Below are 18,960 nucleotides of genomic sequence, written 5' to 3' on the forward strand. Positions count from 1 at the left end.
TGCCACTTTGCTTATGTTTTAAATCATCAATGTTTTAATCCAGCATGACTGCTCTGTAAAATGGACCGGGGGCGGGGGGGGAGGGGGGGGGCAGATGTCAAAGAAAATAAGTCCCTAGATACTCCTGGTAATCATCGGGGTCTTGTTTAAAGAGTTACACCCTCACACACACTCTTCTCGCAGAGGAAACCCACTGTCTTCCTCTTTTAGCTCTTCACTTTCCCCATCTCCCTTTCCCTCCGACCACAGCACAGTTTCCCAGTTTAGTCATGTGCATTTTGTTTCCCCTACCACCTCCGCTTTACAGCCTTTTGTCTTTTAGATAAAGTTCAAATGTGTGTTCTCCTCTGATAGATCATGATGTTTATTGTGCTCCCTAACAACAGAATAAACTGACGCTAAAATTAACATCAGGGCTAGACGATCCTGTAAAGGGTTTTTGTTTTTGTGAACTCTGACCCAGGTGTCTTCCCAGGACAGATGTTTCTCACATGTAGTCTCACATTTTCCATGTAAGTATTAACGTTTCTGTGAGTCAGAGTTAATGATAAACAAAAACGGTTAAGGGGTTTCCCAGTGTCCCAGAGAGAATGGTCTTCCATTTCTACGTTAGTGCCTGTTATAACGCTAACCTCCTAGTGATGAAATCCCTGATAGATTTGTATTTTATTTACATCTAAAAAAACATTAGATATATATATTTACACTCCAGTTAATGTTTAACAGTTCAACTATTATCACAGTTCTATCATACAATGCCGTTTAGCAATAGTTTTGTGATCACAGCAAAAAGGAATAAGTTAAAGTTTCAAGTTCATTTGTAAAGTGCTTTTTAAAATCAAAATAGTCTCAAAGCAGCGTTGCAGCGATCAGTGCCTAAACCCCCAGCGAGCAAGCCCAAGGTGACTTCTGACTACTTTTAGAATAATTTAGATGAAGACAAAATATCAGCACTGTATATATCTATATCTGTATCTGTATCTCTATCTCTATCTATATCTATATCTATATCTACATCTATATCTATATCTATATCTATATCTATATCTGATCTGTATCTGATCTGTATCTACATCTCTATCTCTATCTCTATCTCTATCTATATCTATATCTATATCTGTATCTATATCTATATCTCTATCTCTATCTCTATCTCTATCTCTATCTATATCTCTATCTCTATCTCTATCTCTATCTCTATCTATGTCTGTATCTATATCTATATCTATATCTATATCTATATCTATATCTATATCTGTATCTGAATCTATATCTATATCTATGTCTGTATCCACATCTATATCTATATCTATATCTATATCTATATCTGTATCTACATCTCTATCTCTATCTATATCTGTATCTATGTCTGTATCTTCATCTATATCTATATCTATATCTATATCTATATCTGTATCTTCATCTATATCTATATCTATATCTATATCTATATCTCTGTCTCTATCTATATCTATATCTATATCTATATCTATATCTGTCTGTCTGTCTGTCTATCTATCTATCTATCTATCTATCTATCTATCTATCTATCTATCTATCTATCTATCTATCTATCTATCTATCTATCTATTTTTTGTACATTTTGACATCCAAGAGATACATCAACATAGAGGTATATATCTGTACCAAAAAGTCTTTGACATTTAAAAAAGCTTTGTCATTTAAAAAAGCAAAGAAAAAGAGATTGGGGATTTTCAGTGCTGAAATATCCACAATCAATAGGTGTGGAGCAGTAAATCTTTGAATGCTTTTATATGATTAACAGGGAAAAGAGCATTTTTGCAGGGAAAAAAATCCCCTAAAAATCCGAGTCAATGCTCATAAAATGTTTGAGGTGGGCTACTAACAAACGCCTAGATAAGTGTTACAGTGAGCCCATTTGTCAGAAGAGTGAAATATTCCTTTAAGGACTTTAATAAATTCTCTGGACAGATTCATCCAACCATACCAGCTCCCTGGTCAATTCTGCGTCCCTGGAGAATCAGGGCAAAGTTGTTTTTACATCGCAATGAGAACTTCTCTGCTATTAGTTTAGTTGGTAATGTGCCGTAATGCATATCTTTTTTCAGGCTATTTGACTCAATAGACATTATTTGGCAATGACAGTTACACTCTAATTAATGTTTAACAGTTGAACCATTATCACAACCCTATGATAAAATGCTGCAAAACAATATTTTGTCTTTTGTCAGCTACCCTTATGACCATAAGGAACAAGTGACTTCTGACTATTCTTAGAATGATTTAGATTGACAAAAAACATCAACATAGTACTTTTTGCATTTACGCAGAAAACTAAGAAAATGAAGAAGTTAACAAATGCCAACTTCACAGAGCGTGCTGCAGAGCTGGCGGAATTTGGCAGGAGACTAAAGTGTAGAAGGCTGATATACAATCTCTGCCTGTAATCTAACCGTAACTTATGACTGGGTGGTGTTGCACAAGTTGTATGTGTTGAAATTTCCAACTATGTGTGCGTGTGCGTGTGTGTGTGTGTGTGCGTGCGTGTGTGTGTGTGTGCGTGTGTGTGTGTGTGTGTGTGTGCGCGTGCGCGCATGTGTGCGTGTGCGCGTGTGTGTGCGCGTGTGTGTGTGTGTGTGTGCGTGTGTGTGTGTGCATGTGTGTGTGTGTGTGTGTGTGCGTGTGCACATGTCTGTGTGCGTACTTGCTAGTGCATGTGTGTATGAGTGTCTAAAAGCATGTCAAAAAGTGTGCCGTAACACATCATGTACAAACCGTAACGAACATGATTGTGTAAGCCTCTCACATTATAATGACTATATTACAGTAAAAATACATTTTTCAATATTGTGCAAGAAAAGAAAAGAAAAGAAAAGAAAAGTAAAAGGAAAAAGAAAGGGAAAAAAATGAGCTGCTTTCCGGGCAAAGAGAGTGGGCTGTCTCAGTGTTGCATAAAAGTGCTCTGTTATTCTTCCAAAATATGTTTTGCATTATGGCTTTTGCCAGAACTCTTTGGTGGTTATCCATGGTTACAGTGGCTTCCCATGGTTTGAAACTGAAATCCCACGTTCGTCCCTAGAGGAGAGTAGATGGGAATTTCCTCAAACTTTCCATTTATGACTTAATAAGGAGTATGCCTTATCTACTTAAGTGAATAATAATTTTAGTTTGTGAATAAACTCAAAGCAAAACCGTCTGTGTGGAGTGATAAGATGTTCTCATCTAAAAATAATTAATGATGGCTGTGGCTCCTATGTATATGTAATGTTTCATAATTACTTATGGAAAGGCTGAGTCTGAGTATGATAAGGCATTTGGACACACAGAGATTGGGATAATACCCTGCTTAAGCATTCGACAAAAAAATGAGTAATTGTTAAAAATGCTAAAAAATGTTATGGCTGTGCCAGCAGTCACTATGTATGGGGATTGTATACGTGTATGTGTGCGCGTGTGTTTATGTGTGTGTGTGAGAGAGAGAGAGAGACAGAGAGAGAGAGGGAGAGAGGGAGAGACAGAGACAGAGAAAAGTGAGACAATGACGTTGTAAAACAAAAGCACCCCAAATTTTTTACAGCCTGTATTTCTTTATAGTCTGTATTTTTCGGACCTCACAGCCGAGTTCCTCAAAGCCACCATCTGCCATTGCCTTGGTGACAGATATTTAATGATAAACAGGAATGGGCCAAACATTTCTGGCTCTGCTCAAACAAAACATGTTGTCTCGCGCCCTTCTTACAATCTTTACATGTTTTTCTGCTGATCTTGTATTCCTTGTTTTTTTTCTCACTCTGTGTCTCCGTGTTGTTTGGCAAAAGATTTTTTTTTTTTTGCCAGAGAATGCTGGCAGTGTGTTGGAATGTGCAAAAACTTCCTCTCTCTCTCTTGTTCCTGGGACTCCCAGTCTGTTTTAAAACATGTAGGACTACTGTGAGTATGGTTACCCGGAATGCAGGCCCTGTAAAACCAAATTTGGTGTTCTAATGTGTCAGGGTGAGGCTTTTGTTGGGGTGGGGTGTTGACAGGGGCTGTTTGGGGGGGGGGGGGGGGGGGGGGGGGTTAAAGCGGGTTTTGCTCGTTATCTTGCTCTACATTTTTGATGTCCTGAGAATAGTGGCCATTTGTGTGTGTGTGTGTGTGTGTGTGTGTGACAGATTTAATTAGAGGTGACTTCATAAGAGACACATTCTGATGGTTATAGTAATCTCTCTTTGATTTAAAATGATGTCATTGCTATCATCGAATGCATCATCTTAATCCACAGTTATAACAGTGTTGGAACACATCTGGTATTAATTCTCATGGCCTAACACAAGACATAAGAACTAGTGTGGTGTCATGAGAAACCATGGGAGGGAGAAGAGCAGTGGTTAAATGATGTTGTGCATGGCTTAGTTAGAAACTCAGACCTAAAATGAAATGGCCATTCCTTTGGGCTCACAGCGTGACTCAGGCCTTTTTTTATAAACCCCTCTAAAAAAGGAGAGGGAGAGAAAAAAAAAGGAGCATGTCTGTGTTTGTATGTCGGTGTGAAGGAAAGGGGGGAGGGGGTGGAAAGACAGACAGTGGATGACCTCATAGTAACTAATAACTTCCGTTACAGAGTGTGTGTGTGTGTGTGTGTTTGAACTGGGAGGAGCCTCTGCACTCCGCTTGTTTAAATAGCGGTCAGAGTGGTAGTAACATTCAGTCCATGCTTGTACAGCAGGGAAGGAGAACAACACTGAACATACAGCATCTGTCAGACTCTCCAGTCAGCAATTCAGCTCTAAGGTAAAGTACAATTTTTGAGAGTAACTCCTTAAATATAAAATCAACGGGCTGTTTTAAAGTGTGTTCCTTACCCTGTCTGAGACTGAGACGTGATTGGGACTTTTACCACTTCTGCGTTTTAATATTTATTGTGTTCACATATACACATCGTGTGGGTTTACCAGTAATGAAATATTGATGTGGATTGTTAGTGAGATCAGGGGTAAATATAGCAATGGTAAATATAAAACGTGTTAGAGAGTGTCACGGCAGTATCTATTGCACTAACTAACGTGAATTACATTTTAGCATGGTCTACTATGACAGTTTATAATGTTACAACACCTGACTAGAAAAAAAAAAAGCATATTTCTGTTGCATGACTATCGATTGTTTAAGAAACCACTGACTGAACCGTTCAAATCATTATTTTGTTGATAATGAGATTTGGCTCATTTGCCCTAATGAGAAAAACATTTGCAATTAGGTTTGGCAAGATACACCATATTTCCACAGTCATATTGTTCTGCTGCTGCACTGAGTCGCTGGTAGTCCAGCTAGACGTTGTTAGTCAGCCTCCACTGAAAAGACTGATTGTTTTTTAGAGGGGTGGACAGATGAGTAAAGGTAGCCAAGCACAGACAGTGAGACACCTTCTTTCCTTTTTTAAATCTGAGTGGGTGCTGTGAGCAACTCTTTGTTGAGCATGTCTATAAACTCTCTCTCCCTCTCTCTCTCTCTCTCTCTTATCTGTATTCTTCATCTATCCTGATACCGGTACATATCAGTACTTGGCAGCAATTAAAAACCAGTTGACTTCATAGCCAGTCAGACCTGGTTTCCATGGAGAACACTTTGTAGTGTTGTGATTTATTTACTCCTTGTGGCGTTGCCAAGAAACTTGATTTTTACTGTTCCCATTCATCACAGCCTCTTAACAAGGAGCAGACTCCCAGCAGAAGTTCTCCTGAGAATGAGAACACTGTGTACCATTATAAAACCCTACTTTTTTTTTCCAGACCTATTACAGATAACCTTACGTAATAATATTTGTCATAGTATTGATCCAATTATTCAAATTCAAAGCTAGCGCAAACTGGGAGTGTGCTCATTGTTTGTACACGGTTGTTAATAGCCAATCACTCACTCTCTCTGCTGTATGCTGTATGTCACTGTGTATGATGTGGAACAAATGAATGAAATGTGATGCAAGACTTGAGCGAAGCGCCTCTGACACCCCCTCCCTGTTAATCTTTTCCTTTCCAGAATGCAGTACCTGTGTGGGTTCTTGATCCTCGCCCTGTGCGGAACTGGGTTGTGCAGCCGCCTTCAGGAACGTCAGACCGATTTTGGGCTGCGGGTGTTTGTCGAAGCTTCGAGGTCTGCTCCAGACACAAATCTTGCGCTATCCCCCTATGGAATTTCTTCAGTGCTGGGGATGGCTCAGCTGGGCGCTTACGGTGAAACTCTCAGGACTCTCACTGCGCAAATGGGCTACTCTCTACAAGGTAAGAGCTGAGGATTAACACCCTAATCAGTCAGTTTGTTTTGACTGAAGGAATTCCCCTATTTGCAGAAATGTACTTTTGCTTTACTATAAAATCACTGTGGAGGGGGGGGGGGGGGGGGGGGGGGGGGTTGAAACACACAGTAGCAGAATGTAACATTATCTTCTGGTATATGTTCTAGATCAATCTATTCTTTTTTTCCCTTTTCTCATCTAAACTCTTTCTTTCTTCCAGAACGTGGCATGCCAAGGGAACAGCGCTTGCTTCAGAGGGATCTTGCCGTCGAGGAGGGGCTTGAGCTGGCCAGCGGCGTCATGGTAGACAGGAAGCTGGTTTTAGAGAAAAGTTTCCGTCGTGGCCTCTCCAAGGCCTTCCAGAGCACCCCACACCAGCTGGACTTCAGCCAGCCCGACACAGCCCTTAAGGTCATCAACGCCTGGATGTCAGACAGCACTGGGGGTACGGGAAAGGGGCTTATTAGTTTATTAAAAATAGCAATTCTTTTAATATAGTAAATAACAATTTATATGATCATTTTACGGGTCAATTTTACGGGTCAATTTCTTATATCTCTTTTGATTCGATCAAAATAATGTTTGGACTATCTAAGTGTGTATTTCTCTTTACTGTTATAGGAATGATCCCTAACTTTCTGCCCGCTGGCGTGCTGAGTGAAATGACCCGTCTTGTATTACTGAACGCCCTTCATTTCCACGGGCTCTGGAAGGTGCCGTTTGACCATAAGATGACCGAGGAAATGATCTTCCACTCTGGGAACGGCAGCTTAGTGACCGTGCCAATGATGAGAATTACAGACAAATTCAACTATGGTGAGTAACGGTCAGAGTTTACTCAGCATGTTATAGTTATTTGATCTTTGTTGACTAGCTGTGATAGAGTGTGATTAATCCACAGTTAGAGCACAGTTGGAAGACATCTTGTATTTATCCTCATGGTCCAGAATGCTTATCTCAGGCAGTTTTGTTTTTGTTTTGTTTTTCTAGTTTTTGCCTTTGTCGTTTTTCAGATTGTTTCATTTTCCACATGTTTAAAGAACGGTGATAACTTTATTATGTCTGACACCAGCATCTTTTAAATGAAATCTCTCTAATATTGACCATGTTGTCTCTCTGCCATTAGCTGACTTTGAGACGGAGGATGGAGTGGAGTATGATGTCATTGAGGTGCCCTATGAGGGAGATTCCATCAGCATGCTTCTGGTCTCACCATTTGATAGGGATGTGCCTCTGTCCACACTGTCCCAACAGCTGAGCAACAGCAAACTGAAAGAATGGAGACAGAACCTGAGAAAGATCAACAAACAGCTCGCCTTGCCCAGGTGAGAGAGAGAAGGAGAGAGAGAGAGAGAGAGAGAGAGAGAGAGAGAAAGAGCGAGCACAAGCATGATTTAGTAAACTCTTCAAGTTTTGAAATGTCACTGCATCTCATATCTCAAGCTGAATTGTTTAGTCTGAGACATTTACCTGTATGGGTGTTTACAGGTTCTCCATGGACACAGAGCTGGACCTGAAATCTACCCTCACCAAAATGGGTCTGGGAGAAATCTTCAGCCAGCGCAAAGCCGACTTCTCCCGCATCACCAGTACGTGTCACATCTCTTCCCCTCTGTTTGACGAACACTTTTGAGTCCAATATTCTGGGGGTTTTTTTTTGGTATTTTACTGTTTTGATGTGTCTAATGTATTGTCTCTTCCTCTCTCCTTTGTTTGGTCCTGTCATTTTGTTGGATCTCTCCCAGCTGAGGAACCTTTGTGTGTGTCAAAGGTGTTGCAAAGAGTAAAGATTGAGGTCAATGAAGATGGAACCAAGGGCTCCTCTGCTACAGGTACAACCACATTTTTCTCTGAAAAACACAACACAAACCGTTATACATACACACCAGAATATTCAAACTGTGCATCACACCATTCAGTAGATGAACAATGTGTTTACTCAACATATACACAAACTCTCACCTGACCACTCTGTTTGAAAAGCATCCACTTCATCACTGTTTTTAGAGGTTTTTGGTGGCTATTCTGAGTCGGAAAACTAATGCTGTTTTATTTGCTTTCTCTCTTTATAGCTGCTATCATCTATTCACGCATGGCAGTGGAAGAGATTACTCTAGACAGGCCCTTCCTCTTCCTGATTCAACACAAACCCACAGGTCAGTTGGACTGTCAGTTATGTTATTTTGCCGTTATAGTGAAATAACTGCCCTTTATACCTTTGCCGCATTGTCCACTTTGTGCTTAATTGGGATAGTGGTCTAATCTGTATTGCCTTTCATGTTGAATCGTTTCAGGTGCCGTGTTGTTCATTGGTCAAGTCAACCAGCCACAGGAACATTAATCGAAAAAGGACCGTCCAAATCCAGTGAAGCACAAAGACTAGGAACTCTGTCAGTGGCAGTGTTTCCTATCAGTCGTTTACTACTGAGAGTTGTAGAAGCAGGGATGAAGTAGTCATGCATTTTGTATAAACATCATAACAGTTTATTTAAAAGTAGTCATTGTTCTATTAGGCACTGCTTTTAATATTTATGGGTCAAAATTGCTACAGAAGCCTGCCTTACAACATTCATTCAGTCATTGACTGCACAGTGGAAAAATTTTATTATTGTAATGAAGTCAGATGAGCTATGTTTGTAAATAAGCCGTTCCCTTTAAGATATTTATTTAAATCAGTGGACAAAGAACACAGGAGGAATAAAAAAAACAAAACATTAGCACTTGGAAGACAGCATGTGTTTAGAATTGTCTGAATCAGGCATACATATCAGTGGATGTTGTCGATTTGTCAAACTTGAAAGATCCCAAAATAAGTATTTTTCATAAGCCCTTGGCTTGAATTTTATAAAACATTCCTGTTAAAACATATCAAGAAAAAGCAAGATTTTAAGATGTATGTATTTCAGTATCATAAACACTGATGTCTATTTTTAATGATGTTTTTGGAGGTTTTTTGATCTAATTCTATTTTTGAAGTATTTATATGTATATATTTATTTCTGAAGTCGTTGCTTACTTGAAGGTTGTGCCAATTACACATGAATGTGTAATACAGTTTTGCAGAATAAAATATTATACTTAAGTATTTGGTGTGAAATGTAGTTGTGTATTTTTCATATCCTCCAAAGTTGGAACGGTGACACCTGGTGTCCACTCTGCCAAATATTGCAGGTATACTGCAGGAAAAACTTCCTCGGTGAAAGGCTGAAAAAAGTCTAATAAAAACAGTTCTTAGATATTATTCTACATCAAAATGTGTCCAAAATAATTCCATTCAAAGTTCAACCTCAAGAAAAAAAAAAAGATAAATAAAATAAAATAAAAAGAAAGAAATCTTTTGCAAAGGGAGCCATTACATTTAGAACTGTAGATCATCTGTCACACTGCAATTCCTTTTATCCATGGTCCTAGTATTGGCAGAATTGTGATCAGCTCATAACTAATCTGCTCTATTTTAAAAACTGAATTTGAGTTGGAACAGTCATGGAGTCACAGATTGGAACTGAAATGGATTAAAAGATTCTATGTAAATATATGTTGACATATGAATACTTTTTCTCATAATGCTGTCAGAGTAGACCAGCCAATTATCTTGAACATTAAATGTACATTGAAAAAGATCTAATAAACCTTACTGTGCCCAGGGACAAACTGGAAGCGGGGATATATTTAACATTTTAATTGGGGGGTTACAGGATCCATACACACAGTAAATAAAGAGCCATTTTCTCTTTCTAACTTTTAGAATCATCCCAGTGATGTCTTGCTAATGAAACTGCAAAGAACACCTTAAGAAAAATCTACTAAAAAGGTCATGGTATTAGTATAGAATGTGCAGCATCAGCTATATATAACACATTTGCAACTTCATGATTTGCCCTAGGCCTATGTCACTGTAGCTGTACTAGTCAGAACCTGTCGATTAGTGCTGGTGGGTCCAATACAAGTCACAGGTGGAAGAAAAACTCATGCTGCTTTGATTGATTAGCAGTTTTACAGGGTTAAGAAAGCGCATTTTCAAAACTCATATTTTTAAATGAACACTTTGAACAAGTCTCACTTCATCTCACTGGCTAAATATTAAACATAGTTTGTATGTTTAGTAATTTCAGATAACACCTCTCTTGGTTGTGGAATTTCACTGAACTGATTTCTCTTTACTGTCATTCCAAATCACTTCCAGTTCTACATGCCGCAGACTGGTGTCATTCCAGTTTCAATTCAGACTTGAATAACTTAACTGGAATTAATTCTCAATTCTCAATTCAGTTTAAGACAAACCCAGGCATCCAGGTTTAAGAAAATGTAGCTTATCGACTCTATCCATTGTTTTACAATATATTAGAACCGATGTCGAATCTCGCTCAGGTCGTCTGTCCCGTTACCATGGAAACCAATACCTACCCTTTGGTTTGTCATGGCAACAACAACTGAACATTTTGTCAGCTACTAGCACGACATCTATGGAATTAAAAAGCAGAGAAGTTTTTTCACGACAAGAATCTTATCTTTCAGATAAAACCTTCTTTAAATGTATCGGCAAGAAACAAAAACGGTGTTTGGTCAAAAAGTTTGCACACACGGTTTTTATTTTTTCAGTAGTAGAAAGGCTTTGCCTAGGTGAAGACACCGAATGAGCAATGCGCATGTTCGCTGGAAGAGGACAGGCTGCGATGACGCTATCAAATGATCCCTTGTAGGCTGTTTCAATGGGTCGTCTGAACCCACCAAACTAGAAGGACTAAATTAGATATGAAATGTTAATGTTTTTGTCGTTACATTCAGAGGGGATTAGGTAAATATAAAATCAAGAGGACTTAAATTTAAAGTTGTCAAAATGGTAAGTTGAACTAGCGTGCTTCCAACAAGCAACACTTTGTCAGCTAGCTAGCCGGTAAGCTAAGTGCCGATAGGTTTGGAGGCAGGAAGCGAACAGTAAGGTAGCTAACTTCAGTCTTATAATGAGAATAACCTAGATTGAACGCTGCCTTCTCTAAAGGACCTCAAATAAATATTCGTTTGTTTTTGTAATTCTAATTGGTTCCAGGATGTTTTTATTTTACGACAGTGTCGCTGCTTAAGTTGACAAACTCGTTAAAGAGCTCGACGAACGTTTGCAGCTAGCTAGACAATATTATTTTAGCTAGCGAGCGTTAGCAAATAAGACTGAGTAGCCAATTTCATTTACTTAGAATAAATTAACCCGTTGTCCGGTCACATATTTAAAGCACGCTCCGCGTGCTAAGTCACTGACATTTTGAAACTGAAATGGTTTATCAAAGTAATAATCAAAACTAGATTCATTTCATACATAACTTTTCAAGTTATTTCTTGTCCTGTCGCGTTTAACGTAATATACCGGAAACACATGCCTCGTTGCACCTGTATAGAAGCTCACTAGCAGGTAAACTGTGACCTCTGCTGCACATTGCTGAAAGTAGGACGGTCAGACCTGTAATAGGTCTATGCCATGCCATTGCAAAAAAGTGCAGAACTGTTTTCTTTACTCTTCTTGTAGAGGCTATCGCCGCCATGCTCGGAACGGCTAAACTGTACAACTAAAGTATAGTAGTAGTTTGCTAAATAACAGTAGTAACAGCTCACTAAGTCACTGCATCCTGCACGTTGCTGTTCTTAACTGCAGCAGGAAATGTTGTTTTGAAAGATAATGATGGAACTTGTGTTGTCATTGTGAGTAATTTCCTACCAGAACGCTTCCGTAAGATGTTTGTTTACTTCTTCTCCTTATTTTTAAAAATTTTTAAGTTTGCAAATAAGTTATATAGAATACAGAGTTTTGTGGTGTAACTGAAGTCACATCTTTACTACTATCATTCCCCCAAGATAAGATAAGATAAGATCAGATCATTCACCTCGTGCCGATTACCATAGTGATCTTCTTTATTGTGGAAGGCTGCAATTTACTGTGTTCTTTACTCTGACCTCCAACCAATTCTTTAAAGTTTACACGCCCTGTGGACAAAAAATAAGATTCATTCTCCTTCTCTCTGTTAGACTAGACAGAAAAGCAGCAGAGACATTGCGATTATGTAAGTATAGGCAACAAACGTAGCTGTAAAATGTGAAATGACAGTGTTTGTACTATAGATTGTGTGTTTGATTTGTTAATGCTAGATGTCTGATGAACCTGAAGTGGATGTCTGGCTTCTGCATGTTTTGAGACTAACTACTGTTAACGTAGAACTGTCTTTGTGCGATATTCTTTCAGCCTTAAAACAAATCAAGGAAACAGTCATTACACTGTTCGTTTTACGAGATTGGCTAACTTTGCCGGTGATTTGTCTGTGTGCTCGTGTAGTGTCTGTAGAAGCTTCTTTCTTTTTTTTTTCCTTTTTTTCTTTTTTGTCCATTTGGACTGTCTAAACTTTGTAGGCCAGTGAGCAAATTACCTAACCCAAAAAAACAATATTGCCCGACGCTCCTTTGGTACAGAGGAGCATAAAATAGTCCCTCCCTCCCAAAGAAGAAGCTATTCTTATCCATGGCCTCAATTAATCCACCTCAAACGTGTGATCTTAACATCTGAGTGGCGCTATCAATAGCCTATCTTTCTCATCAAGCATCCAAACTCAGAATTGTTAAATGTCTCTTACTAAATTTAGACCTGTATTTAGATTCAAGTGAGGAAAAAAAAAAATACCAGTCAAGCGAAAGAATGTCTGTGTTTATTTGTGTGTTGCTATGAAGACTGAAGGTTTTGTGGAGCTCCTTTTCTTCCCTGTTCAGTCCATCCTTTTGGTGTGATGCATAGATGTGTCATAGCCTTTGTGGTGGATGATATGGGTTTGGTCGTGGTGATTAGGATTCTAAATGATGTATGTAGGCCAGGCCCATAGAGAGCAAAGCTATGCGCCCTGATTCTCCTCTTAAATATTTAACACGTTTGAAATGTATAGCCTTAGCTCTAGTTTTGAATTGATGAATAGCATAAAAAATTAGTACCAGCATGGACCATGAAGGTAAGCAAAGAGCCTTTCTTCTGTCTTGCTGTCTGAAGTTTAATCTGACATTCCTTTACCCTTGTGCTGATCTGATGTTTGTGTTTTAAACAGTCGGCCCCTTGTCATTAGTGTTCTTCCCTTGCTCTCTATCCATGTGACTGAGTTTTAACCTTCTCCCTGGTGACTAACTGTACCCTGCTCTCACCCAGCTGTGATGAACAGAACCTTCTGGAACATGTCCCGCTTTGACGTATTTCTCAGTCCCTTCACACATTATAGGCCACTGCTCCATTAGAAACACTCCGGGTCGCTCTGTCCCTGTTCATCTGTTCGGTCGATCATTTTTTGCACCCTTCCCTCGTATCTCAACGCAATGATCCGACTGCACTGACATCGTACATGTAGAAGAATTTAATACGCATAATGCATGTGCTCTCCTTCTCTCCCTCTCTCTCTCTCTTTCTCTGTCCATGTATTTATCTATGTGTCTGTTTCTGTGTCCTATAGATGCGCTTTATGCTGTTGTTCAGCCGGCAGGGGAAGTTGCGGCTGCAGAAATGGTACACTGCCACAGCTGAGCGCGATAAGAAGAAGATGGTGCGTGAGCTCATGCAGGTGGTGTTGGCACGGAAACCCAAGATGTGCAGCTTCCTCGAGTGGAGAGACCTTAAGATAGTCTACAAGAGGTTAGGTTCACACATGCACACACACACACACACACACACACGCACACACTCAAGCATTAATGCTCCAGGCCCTTTGTCACGTGTACTACAATCATGTGTGCCCCCAAGTATTCTTTACTTTGAAGAGTGCATTGTGAAGTACATTCTGGTGCACAGAGAAGAAAAGGAGAAAAATACACAAACACACACAATATGACACAGCTGCGTAGTCATTATGCAATAATCCTTATTTGGGTAAATGTTTGGTCCTGAGGTATGCGAGAGGCAGCCATTACCTGAAATGTCAGGAGTTTGCTACATTAGATGGTTGTTGAGGATGAGTCATTGAATGTGTCTGTGTTTGCAGTTTGTCACTTCATAAAATGCCCCCTGGTACACACACACACACACACACACACACTTGCGATGACTTGTTGAAAAGCTGCTGTGAATTGTGATGTTGCAGCAGCGATGACCTTTCCGTTGGCTGGCAAGTGTTACAGCGTCTGTAGTTGTCAGCTGGTTTATTTTGTCATGTGTGACTGGCTAAGAGTGACTCACATCACTGCCTCTCCCCACACCTCTGCTTGAGATTTTCTCTCTGCTTCTTTTCTCTCTGGCAAAAAAAACAAAACAAAGCAAAACAAAAAACTAGCAGTACTCATATCGTTGAAAGACCTGAATGTCTATTTAGCTTAGTGGAGTATATGTTTTTCGCCACCAGGGGGCACTTGGAGGACAGTTTGTCAGCTACACACTTATACAGCATGTATGTTAGTATATAGTGTTATACTTAAAAAGCATAGGTGCAAAGCGACATGCATACAAACAAACTCAGTGATATTTATAACTAGTCCCAGACCTCCAATGACTGCCTCTTTCGAACTGCTTTACACGCGTACACACACACACACACACACACACACACACACACACATATATATACACACACATGCAGGGACAGGGTAGTGTTTCTCCCCTTGTGAGCTATGCTTTTTTGGTTAACATTTGTTAGCTCTGTACATTGCACACATTCACACAGGGGTATTATTGACTGAGTGGGTGGACAGGCTCTAACTCAGGGACAGTGTTCCCTTTCACTTCAGTCCTCTGTTATCAGTGTTCTCCGTATTCTCCTCGAACCATAACCCCCCCCCCCCCCCCCCCCCCCCCCCCCAGCCTGTGCATGTTTCTGTTTGCACATGGATGTGGACTCATGCTTTTACCTGTACTTATCTGTGAGTGTGATAGCATGTCTGAGTGTGGGTGTGGGTGTGGGTGTGGGGAGAGATTATATGCGTATGGCTGTGGAGTAACTCTTTCACCTGTACTTAGCTCTCTCTCTCTCTCTCTCCATCTCCCTCTATCCGTCTCTCTCTCTCTCTCTCTCTCTCTTTCTCTCCCCCTGTCCATTTGTGTGTGTGTGTGTGTGTGTGTGTGTGTGTGAGGGGAAAATTTATATGCACATGGCTGTGGAGTAACTCTTTCACCTGTACTTCTCTCTCTTTCGTCGTCCGTCTGTCTGTCTGTGTGTGTGTGTGTGTGTGTGTGTGCTTACAGGTATGCCAGTCTGTATTTTTGCTGTGCAGTGGAGGAGCAGGACAACGAGCTGATTACCTTAGAGGTCATCCATCGCTTTGTGGAGCTTCTGGATAAGTACTTTGGCAGCGTGAGTCACGTCTCACATCTCCTAGTCCTTTCTCAGCATCTTCTCTGTTGTTTCCTTCCTCTCTGCATCCCATCCCTTTCTCTTTCTCTCTTTCTCTCTCTCTCTCTCTCTCTCTCTCTCTCTCTCTCACTTGCTCTCATTTGCCCGTCATCCCATATTTTACCCTCATCTCTCTTTATCGTCCTGTTTTTTCCTCCCCTTCTCCCACACATTTTGTCTTTGACTTCTCCTCTGTTTTTTGTCGGCCCGTCCTCCTTGTTCTGACCTGTTTTTCAGCACTTTAATGCCTCTGTCCTCCTCTGTTATTCTGTACTTTGAGCAGCGTTATGTAAGATAAAAATGCACTCCTTTTTCTGTGTATGGAGTTAATGACATTGTCATACCACTTCAGAGACAATCTGAAACTTCTCATGTCCACCGTTTTCCTACACGGGGTTTAGCTAATTTGATCTATGTTTGGACTGTCTTTCACGTGCCATCTTAGACTGAAGTGTAAAAGTAATCTTTTCACTCTTGAGGTTGCTTTGAACCACCCCTCTCCCAACCATAACCCAAATCTTAGTCTTATACAGATAACAAACATAAGCACGTCGTTACATATTGAAATTGGCTGACTTACCTCAGCAAACCTGATTGCATTGGTTACTTGTAAGTTATTGTCTGGTTTGGAAACACCAAAGGACATGCTGTTTTCTATCCTTCTGCCCGCTAACAGTTTAAGCAACTTTTTATGTATTTTAATATCCGTGTGTGCTATTGAATGCTTTAGCTTCATGTCGCTGGCTGAGGAGAATTTTATTATGTAAGTTGATGGTTAACTTTAGGCCAAGGATTAGTCACTCTTACTTTGTCCTCAAAGTTCCTCAAAACTCACTAAAATACAGATGGAAGTTGACTTCTCTAAAATAATCTCTGCAATGCACGGATATCTCTCTGTTGTTACAGAGCCAATTAATTTAGATATGCCTCTTTTTGCCTTTTTAAGATTTCTTTCTTTCTTTGTTTTTATTGGAACCTTTTTTTCCCCCTCATAGCGTTTTACTCTCTGGCTTACTTTTGCGAAACAGAAATGATTTCGGAGGGCTCTCTCTTCATGTGCTTCTGAATAAGTCTGTCTTCGTTTGTGTGTGTTGTGTTGTTTGTACATGCCCTGCAGGTCTGTGAGCTGGACATCATTTTTAACTTTGAGAAAGCTTACTTCATCCTGGATGAGTTTTTGATGGGAGGAGAGATTCAGGACACTTCCAAGAAGAGCGTCCTCAAAGCCATCGAACAGGCCGACCTGCTACAAGAGGTGCGTGTGCGTTTTCGGGTGCTCCCGCGCCTACGCTGAGTTCAAACGAGAGTGTGTAAAGCGTATGTATTCGTGAATACCCGCCCATCGCTCTGTCGACGGCAAACAGACAGTGATGTATCCATCACATCCCTGTTTTCACATCCCTAATAACACCATCCCGCAAGATTACGGTCAGGATTAAATAGACAGCCCTGATGTGGCCAGGTGGCATCCGTACTGCTTCACTGTGTCGCCAGAATATTTAATCTCTTCTCCCCTCGCAGGAGGACGAGTCTCCCAGGAGTGTACTGGAAGAGATGGGTCTGGCATAGAGCTGTTACCGCAGCCCATTCGGCCTTCGGCAGAGGAGGAGATGTACAGCTACTACTGCTACCGAAGAGAGGATGAGCTTTACTAAAATGTGGGGGGAAAAAAATTGGGAGGGTGGGGGTGGGTTAAGGACTGAAAGTAGAAGATAAAAGAAAGAACACAGCAGAGGTCACGCAAAAGATTGTAGTTTGGTTAACTTTTTTTGCTACTGATTTTCAGCATGTGATTGTACTGTAGCCTCACTCTTGTTTGTCTTCATGTTCTGTAAGTGACAGACTCGGACCTGACCTCTTGACTTTCCTGTAAAAACAAAACGAAACAAAACAATACAATAAAAAAAATAAAGAGTGCAAATGCTCACACATGAATGCAGCAGCCATCAACACATACTTAAATGATTTTTGACACCCCCCCCTTTTCACCTTACCTACAGAGAGAAGGCTACATCCTTAGTGTCGGAGGTGTCAAGAGTCACTGTTTGTTGCTGCATTTATCCAATTATATGACCAACTACCTTAATGCAACCCCCAAAAATTATATTATTACCTTGTCTTTATTTTGTTGTCGCTGCTCAGGAAAGCATGACAGTAACCATCCACTCGTTTTTTTTTTATTTATTGTTTTTTTTTTAATTATTATTATAGATATGCTATTGACACCACTCATGTTTTCCAGCTTTAACAGTTTGCTAAGTGTTATGTAGCAGCTGCGCGGACAGTCTGTGTTTAGCTAGCTCTTCTTCTGTGTGCTCTTATAACACGTAGGAGGACAAAGGTCTGTCTTAAATGTTGGGATCAGATCAGCTTTATGTCTGTCACATACACTGAACTTTTTAGCACAAGACTGGTCGCATAGAAGATGTTTGGACCAGTCACTGGCCTTGTTATATGTTTTGCACAAGGTGAAACTCCGCCTTGAAAACAGTGAAATGTTGTAGAAAATTAGACACAATAAAGGATTTTCAATAAATTGTAAACAGAGCAGGAATCTATAGAATACATGTGATACTGAATAAGAGTGAAGGTTATATTTACTCTGTTTTGGAGCATTGTTTGCAAGGTCTTGATATATGCCTCAAATGTGAAGAAAACGGGGCACAAAAACTCATTTGGAACATGGAGTCAAAACCTTTTCTTGTTTGTTTCTGTCTACTTGCTGCTTTCCAAAGAGATGTTTTTGTCTTTTTTTTTTTCTTTTTTTTGTCTGTGTTTATGGGAGAAAAGGGAAGAATTATACCTGAAAAGTAAAACAGGGCTTTGATATTGAGTGTGTTGTCGTTTGGCTCTTAAAAAAAAAAAAAAAGAAAGAAAAAAAGCTTTTTAAATGTGTGGTGTGACACAGGGGAATATTTTGAATTTCTTTCTGTTTTTCTGAGATTGAATAGTTAATACAGCAGCATGGGGGCATGTTTACTTGTCAAACAGCCATTGGGTAAAAGAATTGTGCGTGAATGTAATTTTATAATGAAATAAAATGCAATTTCAATGTAAGAAAAATATCAGAGTTTTTTGTTGTTGTTGTTACCTCTCCATTGACCATGTCTGTGATGATATGGAAATGTCTGTTTGTGTGTAGACTCCCATCTTCAATCAGAAGCAGGGCTGTTAGTTTATTGTTTGCTTTCCCCCGAGAGAATGATGCCAGATACACTGTAGGGAAATGTCTTTGTTTGTTTGTGTGTGTGTGTGTGCGTGTGTATGTGAGTGTGAGAAACGGAGATAGAGAGAGTGAGAAAATGAGATAGATGGAGTGAGGGGAGAAAGAGAGGGAGAGAGATGAAGCATGTAAGTGGATGAGTCACC

At 40.0% G+C, this 18,960-nt stretch overlaps 2 protein-coding genes across 2 annotated transcripts; both read left to right on the plus strand.

Annotated features, from left to right (window-relative positions):
- The first annotated feature begins 4,695 nt into the window (after nucleotides 1–4,695).
- Nucleotides 4,696–9,182, plus strand: serpine1 (serpin peptidase inhibitor, clade E (nexin, plasminogen activator inhibitor type 1), member 1). The gene is made up of 9 exons (XM_030779513.1): nucleotides 4,696–4,755; nucleotides 6,001–6,242; nucleotides 6,477–6,701; nucleotides 6,878–7,072; nucleotides 7,383–7,581; nucleotides 7,745–7,845; nucleotides 8,002–8,088; nucleotides 8,329–8,412; nucleotides 8,551–9,182. Exons 2-9 carry the CDS (start codon nucleotides 6,002–6,004, stop codon nucleotides 8,595–8,597), a joined length of 1,179 nt encoding a protein of 392 aa, XP_030635373.1. The 5' UTR covers nucleotides 4,696–4,755; nucleotide 6,001; the 3' UTR covers nucleotides 8,598–9,182.
- Nucleotides 9,183–10,946: 1,764 nt separating this feature from the next.
- On the plus strand, nucleotides 10,947–18,635 carry ap1s1 (adaptor related protein complex 1 subunit sigma 1). Its single transcript, XM_030779518.1, has 5 exons — nucleotides 10,947–11,096; nucleotides 13,726–13,904; nucleotides 15,444–15,552; nucleotides 16,709–16,846; nucleotides 17,113–18,635. Exons 1-5 carry the CDS (start codon nucleotides 11,094–11,096, stop codon nucleotides 17,158–17,160), a joined length of 477 nt encoding a protein of 158 aa, XP_030635378.1. The 5' UTR covers nucleotides 10,947–11,093; the 3' UTR covers nucleotides 17,161–18,635.
- Nucleotides 18,636–18,960: the final 325 nt, after the last annotated feature.

This window comes from Chanos chanos, chromosome 7 (assembly GCF_902362185.1).
Source record: "Chanos chanos chromosome 7, fChaCha1.1, whole genome shotgun sequence".
Taxonomy (NCBI): domain Eukaryota; kingdom Metazoa; phylum Chordata; class Actinopteri; order Gonorynchiformes; family Chanidae; genus Chanos; species Chanos chanos.

Bases quoted from the DNA above. Each gene is read 5' to 3' on its own strand.
- serpine1 (XM_030779513.1), top strand. From the start codon at position 6,002: ATGCAGTACCTGTGTGGGTTCTTGATCCTCGCCCTGTGCGGAACTGGG. The intron at 6,243-6,476 runs GTAAGAGCTGAG...TCTTTCTTCCAG, and splicing joins AATGGGCTACTCTCTACAAG to AACGTGGCATGCCAAGGGAA. The intron at 6,702-6,877 runs GTACGGGAAAGG...TTACTGTTATAG, and splicing joins GATGTCAGACAGCACTGGGG to GAATGATCCCTAACTTTCTG.
- ap1s1 (XM_030779518.1), top strand. The intron at 13,905-15,443 runs GTTAGGTTCACA...GTGTGCTTACAG, and splicing joins CTTAAGATAGTCTACAAGAG to GTATGCCAGTCTGTATTTTT. The intron at 16,847-17,112 runs GTGCGTGTGCGT...CTCCCCTCGCAG, and splicing joins AGGCCGACCTGCTACAAGAG to GAGGACGAGTCTCCCAGGAG.